The sequence below is a fragment of the Hevea brasiliensis genome, chromosome 3 (assembly GCF_030052815.1).
Source record: "Hevea brasiliensis isolate MT/VB/25A 57/8 chromosome 3, ASM3005281v1, whole genome shotgun sequence".
Taxonomy (NCBI): Eukaryota; Viridiplantae; Streptophyta; class Magnoliopsida; order Malpighiales; family Euphorbiaceae; genus Hevea; species Hevea brasiliensis.
The window spans coordinates 116,522,489-116,531,751 of NC_079495.1; the positions used below are offsets into that span (position 1 = coordinate 116,522,489).

Here is a 9,263-nt window from a genome sequence, read left to right on the forward strand (position 1 = left end):
GACCATTTTTTCAAAATTAGATTCTCACAGGCATTTCCATTCACCCTACCCCAGAATCAGAGATCCATTTCCATTATGTTTCATCTTCACAAATTGAAGTTCAACTTGCACAATTTAGCCTCTATTACGGTTGAGGGTCAAGTCTTTGGTTCAGTTTTCATCACATATTTTGGCTAAAAGCACCAAAATGGAATCAAATAGACGCTAAGAATATTTTCTTCAGGCCACCAAGAATAAAGTGAGGGGAAATAATCTAAATATAATTTAATTTCTCAAAATAGGATCTAGCATTCACACCCAGATGTGCAGAAGCTGTAAAAATAATGATAAGGAGAACAATACATGCACCAATCACATAGTTGTAACAAAATTAGTTTCCATCAACACGCTTGAGAATGTAGCCATGTGATCCCAGTCTTCAAGATGGCTTCTTTAAGAACCACAGCAAGCTGATTTTTGGGCAGCTTGGTTGGCCCCTCCTGCCTGGTCCGGTTGGTTAATTTTGATCGTCTGTGGCTGCAAAATCCAACACGAGAATGCTTCATATATCAGAAAACACGCAGAGGGTTAGAAACTCAAGCCTAGGTTTGGGATAATTTTAACAGCATGAAATACTGATACTCAATTTCAATAGAATGAGCAATATTCCATATTTGACTATCAGCGACAAACCCAAAAATAAAATTCAGAAATTAGATAAAACAAACCAATAAAAAAGATTATAATGTAGAACCCATTTCTCCTCTTTTCCTTGATACACAAATTTCGATTTCCCAGATTCACTTATTATCCATGATTAGCAAATTCTGAGACATCAATTGGATGAATAACAACTAGAATTTGAGAAACTAATGAAGCAATAAATTTACCATGAATAACATTTACATTGAAATTGCAGTTTTACATGTTGTGAAAATTGTGGCACTCAAAAGGCAAAAGTTCTAATAGTTCGTACCTCAGCCTTTGAGTCGGTATCTGCAAGCCTTTGCTTGATATCCCTAGCTATTGAAAAGAAAACCTCTTCCACATTTAAATTTGTCTTTGCACTCTGTAACACAGTTTCTTTGTCATTTAAAGAAATTCAACAATATCTCAAACCAATTTCAACGTGAACAACAAAATCCACATACCGTCTCAAAAAACTTGATGCCATATTCATCTGCAAGAGCCTGGCCCTTTGAGGTTGGAACAGCCTAAAAACAGAATTCCTCGTCAATTTTACTTGATGATACATGGAAACCATAAACCACAGAAATGCACAGAGAGAGAGAGAGAGAACAGACCCTTTTGCTTTCATCCATGTCTGCCTTGTTACCCACCAGTATCTTGTTCACATTGTCAGAAGCATGCTGTTCAATATTACGGATCCAATTCCTAATGTCTAGACATAAGATAAATAACTAAATGAACAAGTATAATTACAGAGAATATAAAGATAGAAAAGACAATAAATAACAAGTTAAGATCATTATTCCACAAGTAATAATGATAGCAGTAATAATGATAGCTTCACCAATGATAAGGTCCACAATTATATAGTTTGATAGAAAATAATACAAATAATTCAGCAATCGAATCAATAAGAATGATAGATGAGAGTATGGAAATCTAAACTTCAGAAGATAGAAGTAAAAGAAGTAATTACTATTAAAAGATGATTCATCAGTGACATCATACACAAGCAAAATACCCATAGCTCCACGGTAGTAAGCTGCACAAGACAACTGCACTTCATTAAACTTCAGAACCAGTTAAAAACAAGGAGAGATTCTAGAATATAAGAAAAGAAAAAAAAAAAAAAAGACACACATAAAAGGCTACTGAAACAACTAAGAAAATCAGAAGGATAATCTAGAAGCTAGATTCCCAGCATTCAATTCAAATTCTCAATGAGAGCAGGTATGGAATCCAAGCACTTGATAAGCATACACTGGATAATTCATTAGGGTAGACCGGGCAGATACTTCTATATGCATAAATTTAAAAGCTGGTATATCTGTGCCCATATGTGAGTCAAGACTCAATAAAGTCAAAACTAGCAAGCACGCCGGTAAGTCAGAGACAACATCATACTGGCTCAAGAAGAAAGACAGCAGTAACATGCAATAATCATGAAAGTTGGGTGAACAAATTCTATCAGGTTCATTGAGTCAGGTCTATTCAGCATGTTCATTTAACTCCAAGTAAGCAAAGTTGATTAGTGCAACAACAAAAAGATGAGAAGCAAATTTTTTGAAATGTTCACCAACCATGCAAAGAAGCTCCATTTACAGTTCAACAATTTCTTTTTACCCGTCCCTTAACTGTATTTCCAAGTTAAAACAGAGTAACAGACCAATCGTGGGGTACAAGGTATACCTTCACATGCTTCAGTTTTTGACAGGACACTCCAACCAAAGAAATCCATGGCTAAGAAGCTAGGAAGCATGGTATATGAAAATTTGCAGATGTCCTTTTATCAAAACTATATTAATATGAAAATGCACTCTATAAAGCTGCATAAATATCAAGGGGGGAAAAGATAATACAATCTTGATATTGGATACAAAAGGGATACAGTTGGACAATGTGCCACCACCCCTCATATCCTTCAAGCTAAGGTTGAAGCCTCCTTTCATGGAAACTAGTTTTTGTAAAACGTGTGTTACATGTGTGTCTTATCATTTTTAACAGTTGTATTTTCATTATTTTTATGAATATTTTTTAAATAATAATTTTTATTTAAAATATAATATTTTTAATTTAATTATTTTATTTTTTCAGATACAACATAAATGATTTTCTACAATGAATAAAAAATAAATAGACAAATATAATTTTCATGTTAAAATTTTCAGAAAAATTCAATTAGTAAAAAATTAGAACTTTTAATCATTATAAAAGCATTATTTTTTAGCTATTATAATACTTCATATATATATGTAAAAAATAAAAAATAATAATAAAAATTAAAAAAAAAAGCTATAAACATTTTCTTGATAATGCTATAACATTCTCTTAATAGTTAATCAAAATTTTCTTATATAAATCACATTCATAAGAATATTAAGTTTTTATAAGTGTCTTATGATTTCATATTTATTAATATTTATTTTTTAATATTAGTATTTATATGTTCGTGTGGTATGTTGTTTATATAGAAAAATTGGTAGCTAAATTTGTATTGAAATTCTACTATACAAAGCCTAAAGTAATAGAAAAGCAAAATAATTTTTATAATTATTATTTTATTTTTATTTCTTTAATTTTTTTTTTCTTAATCTAATTTATACACGCACACCCACACCCCCCTATACAAAGCCTAAAGTAATAGAAAAGCAAATTACTTTTATAATTACTATTTTATTTTTATTTCTTTAATTTTTTTTCTTAATCTAATTTACATACACATACGCAAGTGCATTTGCACACACGCATGTGTTTTGTACGCACAAACACGCGCGCACGCGCGTTTTGCATGCACACACAAGCGCACGGGCGTTTTGTATGCACACACAAGCGCACGGGCGTTTTGTATGCACACACGCGAATGTGTTTTGTATGTACACACGCACACGTGTTTTGTATGTATATCATTATTTTATTTCTAACTATATAAAAACTATATAATAGCTTCTGATTTACATTTCTCTTTATTTAGTCATCTTTTTACTTATATAATATAATAATATCACGCGCACGAGCGTGTTTTGTATGTATACACACACACACACGTGTGTTTTGTATGTACACACGCACGCGCGCGCGTGATTTGTATTTATATCATTATTTGCGCGCGTGATTTGTATTTATATCATTATTTTATTTCTAACTATATAAAAACTATATAATAGCTTTTGATTTACATCTCTCTTTATTTAATCATCTTTTTACTTATATAATATAATAATTTCATATTATTCTTCAAATTAGAATTTTCTCTAATAAAATATTTAATTTCTAGCAATTTTTTAATGAACATTTTTTCAACTAATATTTAAATATTTCATCAATCATAAATATGAAATTTTTTTTTGCTAATTCAGTTCATAGGAAAATAACAAAATAATTTTCAGAAAATAGCACCTAGTAATTTCATATATACATATGTGGTGCTTTCTTTTATCTTCACTGTTTAGAATTATTTGTTATTAATTATTATATCAAAATAATTATCTTTTTGTTAAATAAGTAAAAAAAAAAATTGTACCCAAAAATTATGAATAAAACAAACCTGTAAAGTAGAACTCCACAAAGCAGGAGAAATTGGAAAGGTTATAATAAAATTATAAATAAAATTAGGCTTTTATATAATGTATGGAAATATTAGGAAAATAGGATTTAAAGAATAAAAATTATGTAGAAAATAGTAATATATATATATATATATATATATATATATATATTACAAATAAAATAGTAGTTTATACTATATCTAGAAGATAAAAAAAAATTCTAAGACTTGTAAAATGTCTTGAAAAAAAAAATTGATTAGGATTCTATTTTTTAGTATTTAATTTATATTATTTAATATCTTTTATCAATAATATAAATTTATAAGGGCAATTTTGTCTGTTTATAAGTTCGTCCCAACGTCTCCTTATTCACACTTTCATATAGATTATAGAAATCTTGGTACCATTGGTGCAAATCAGGAAATAATAGATCAGCATCGGTCAACACAAAAGGGCTGCAAATGAGCTGAGCTAATCGCCACAATGTATGAATTCAGATCACAAGCCTAAATGAGTTAAAATCAAGCCATTATCTTTCTGAACAAACTTTAAGTAGTAATAAAACTTTTCACAATTATTCAAAAAATCACACACTTAAAAACGAATTTAACAGGCTTGGCCATTTCTCACTCTTGCTAATATTAGCATGTATAACAGAAAAAATGTTAATCTTTTACAAACTACACTTGTAGTATATAAAATTAATAACAGTAAATTTTTTTTATATGAATCAGAAATTTGATACAGATCATAAGTAGATAACCATAAAAATGATAGTCAAAATCAAATCATTAATGAGAATAATTTATAATTATATATGATTTGACTCACGAGCCAGTTCACAAGTCTCAATGAGCTAAACTTCACTGAACTCAAGTTTGGTTCATTTATATAAAGAGTTCCCAAAGTGCACTTGACTTTGATTCACTAACCTTAAAGAAAGAACTCAAGCAAGCATTTAGTGAGTCAAGCTCAGTGTAGCTCACGATTTGCTTGGCTCATTTTTAAGAAAGTAGTACAGGATATGGTTTAGTTGGTTTTGCCTCATTTTAACTTTCCACACAAACAATCCTATGTTTTCATCAATTAACTATCACAATGCCTCACTCTTTTTTTTTCCCCACTACAATTGTCAAAGTTAGTTCACACCTCATAAATAGGAAATAATTGAGAAAATAAGGAGAGAACTAAAGAGATGCATCAATTTTACTTAATGATAAATGGAAACATACACCACAGAGATAACAGAGGACTGCGGAGAGAGACAGACAGAGAAAAAGGGTACATGTACAGAGAGTGGCATCTAATGATCTGTGTTTTTTTTTTTTTTACTTCTAATTTTCTTTATATAGTCATTTTTATCAAAAACAATAAAACTCTGTAAGATATGTTCCAGAATGTACAAGCTAGATGGTAAAACTTTAGATTACCTGTCAATTCAACATGTAGCAATCAAAAAAAAATTATTCCTGGATTTTCTCTAATTTAAAATGAAAGGATAAGCTAGCATGAAGTTTGTGTAAAAATTAAAAGTGTACTATCAACCATATAATTTTTCTTCTTTTATTCTCATTCAAAATAAAAAAAAAATAAAAAAAAAATAAAAAAACTTAGTTTTACATAAATTTTTTAATGGTTGAAATTTATGCATTTGGTAAGAGATACTCAACTCAACTCAACTCAACTAAGCCTTTATCCAAAAAATTTGGGGTCAGCAAGAGATAAATAAATCATATTTAAATGTGTATTTAAAAATATCAATTAATTAGTACATCTCTGCCATATGGTATCCTCAATTTTTCAAAAGATAAAGGAACAAGTATTCATATCTAGACATTGCCAGCGGGCTGGTCTGACTGGAACTGCCAGTTCCAGTTCAAGGGTTAGGTCTAACCAGGACCAGACCAAAGGGTCCATCCCGGTCCCAGTTCCAATTCAGTTAGTTTTGATCAAATTCAACAACTCAACTCAACTCAACTAAATCTTTATCCCAAAAATTTATTGGAGTCAGTTATATGGATTCTCTTTTTCCACTCTAAACGATTTTGGGTTAACAGTTGAAATTTTTTTTTTTTAACTTTTTCTTTTTATTTTTTTTTTTTAATAAAAAAAGGGGTTTTGGTCAGAAACTGGACTGGTCCAGTCCAGTTCAAGGTCATTTTTTGTCAATCCAGGTTGGATGGGTTTTGGTTATGGGTAGGACCAGTCCCTGTTCCGAACTGGACAGTGGCCATGATTATCCATATCTTCTCATCCTTGCATCCCATATTTATATCCATACTTGCTAAGAAGTAAGCCTTAAATTTCTATAGCCCCGATGAAAAGAATGAATTCAAGGAAAAAGTAAAGGCGCAAGGGAAACTGTTGAAGAAAAGAGTTCCATTTTCTTATATATCAAATCAAGTAAAATTTTGGCTTATCAATCATATAGGCTAAGAATAGGAAACAAGCTCACACTTCTACAAATATTGACAATCGAGAAAACATGCTGCTCTAGTATTGTCTAAAATGTTAAGATACAAACAAATGAAGCATCAAACAGCAATACCTCCTTTTCTTTATAAAATATAACAGAGAAAAAAGAAAAAAAAAATCAACATTTTAATTTTAAACAGAAGCATGATTACATTTTAATGCCATTTAAAAAAATTAAGCACTGAGACAAACCAGTTGTAATTGTTCGAAAACGCTCTTGACCAGCAGTGTCCCAAATTTGCAATTTAATCCGTTTTCCATCAAGCTCAATTGTTCTTATCTTAAAATCAATGCTGTAAACGGAAAATTGACGATTAAAGATCAGATGCATTTCCAAGAATAAACAAAAAGAGCCCGTAACATATCTAATATCAAAAAGCACCTACCCAATGGTTGTAATGAAACTAGTTGTAAAGGAACCATCTGAGAAACGCAAAAGAAGGCAACTCTTACCCACACCTGCCAAGATACATATCAAAATAGGAAAATGATATGCTTATGGTCCTAAGTCAGTCATAAAACTTGAACAAAAATGTAGTCAAGACAAACAGAAATATTTAAAGATAAATAAAAATAAAAGAAAAGAGTACTTGCTAAGTCATCTAAAATATATAACTCCAACAAACAGGCAAGCTCATGTGGTGCCATATGCATCGTCCTGGCATTGGAAAACCTGACATGGTTGTTTCCATTCCAGCGGCCACTTCATTCAGTTCATGTAATTTGGTATATTAATCATTAATGAAAGACAACTACTGCAAAAATTATTATCATGACAGTAATTTGTACCAGCTTACACTATGGATGCTATCCAATTCATTTAAATTTTGACCAAGAGAAGAGCAAACATGTATAGTTCTATACCTGAACTCCATAATCACACAGTTGTCGGCAATTACTTTCAACATTCCAATATTAAGTCACATGCTTGCATAATAATTACGAAAAAAATACCTCAAAAAATTTAGGAAAAAGTAACGAGTAGCGGCATTTAAATATATATACAAGGAGTCAATGCTGGAAGTAAAATAGAAATTAGATAACGATTCAGAAGCAATCAGTAAGAAACATCAAATCAATTAGATAATGCACAAGTCCGCTTCAGAAAACAATGCATTTGACAAAATACTCATCACTTTAGATACCATTACAAATAGCAATTTCGATCAAAATTTCATGCTTCCCTGCATCTATGCATCTTCCAACTCCAAAGTCGCCGTAGTGGCCTCCTAATCACTTCCCAAAACAACCCATCAGATATTGAATCTAGTGATAAATTTTATGTTCAATATTGACCTAAAAAGCTGAGTCAAAGTAAAGCTTAAAACAAGCATTGTACAATCAATCGTTGGAAATGCAAGTCATTTTCGAGCCTAATAGCCAGGATCCAGAGCATATACTTGCAAGCATATTTCATCAACTAGTAGACGATTGATCAAACATCAAATTGAAGAGAAAAACGAGAAGATAACATTTCAATTCAAATAGATTCAAACAATTCCCTGTCACAGAGGTTAGAAAAGTAAAATCATACCGCTATCGCCGATCAAGAGAAGCTTTATAAGGTAATCGTAATCGGCACGAGCTCTTGCAGGTGGAGCAGCCATTGATGAATTACTATCACAAAGCCCAATCAGAACAGAAAAAATAGAAACCAAAAAAAAATTAAACCCTAGAGAGAAAATGCATCTGTGTGAATTAACATAAACGATGAAAAACAGTCAAAATTGAGAGAAAAAAAATTATAAACAATGAAAATTAATTGAAGAACAAGTACCAGATCGGGAAGGAAAGAGTGAGATCTAATAAGAGGAAATTAATAATGAAGAAGGAAAGTGTCTTCTAGTTCTAGCACGTCAGCACCGGTCGGCCGTTGAAAAATTTTTAGAGAGAGAAGAGAAGAGAGAATTTGTGAGAGAAACTTGGATGCAACTTTTAACCATAGTATTCACCTTATGGCCGTTGGATTATGGATTGTTTGAGGTATGTGTGATAAGACGCAGGAGATACTATGGAATACGATTTCCACTTTTTTTTTAACGAAAACGACAACGTTTTCTGTAAAGCTTTAACTTTGAGTTGTTCAGCCCGGTTTGGTTTCGGTTATTATTAGAAGAACCGAAGATGGTTGGATTTTAGTTGTCTTTATTCTTTTATATTTTGGTTTTAATTAAATTTTTATGACATTAACATTTTAATTTATTTAATTTTTTTTAATTTCTGTTTAATTCTCAATTTTGTAGAAAAAATTTACACAATTGCTAATATAAAAAGTCAACCTTGAATAATATCTAAATTTTAAATTTAGTTGTCATTTAAATTATATTAAGAATTTTTTATATTTATATTATATTATATATATATTAATTCTATTGATTATGTAATCAATTCAATTAGTATATAATATATTAAAATTATTTTTTATTAATTTAAATTATAATATATCATGTATATAAAATAATTAATAAATACTAATTAAACTTTTACTTACACTACGGAACAATTAAATTCAAATATTGATATTTATTTTTAAATAATCTCTAAAAAACTAATTATAGTAAAAATAAATTTTAT

The 9,263-nt window shown here is 30.1% G+C and overlaps 1 protein-coding gene across 1 annotated transcript; it reads right to left on the reverse strand.

Annotated features, from left to right (window-relative positions):
* Positions 1-239: 239 nt before the first annotated feature.
* Positions 240-8,649, reverse strand: LOC110637212 (ras-related protein RABE1c). Its single transcript, XM_021787209.2, has 9 exons — positions 8,467-8,649; positions 8,224-8,306; positions 7,076-7,148; positions 6,882-6,982; positions 1,646-1,711; positions 1,284-1,381; positions 1,131-1,193; positions 956-1,048; positions 240-516 (listed from the first exon to the last, which is right to left on the reverse strand). The coding sequence occupies exons 2-9, from the start codon at positions 8,294-8,296 to the stop codon at positions 433-435; spliced, it is 651 nt and encodes a 216-aa protein (XP_021642901.1). The 5' UTR covers positions 8,297-8,306; positions 8,467-8,649; the 3' UTR covers positions 240-432.
* Positions 8,650-9,263: the final 614 nt, after the last annotated feature.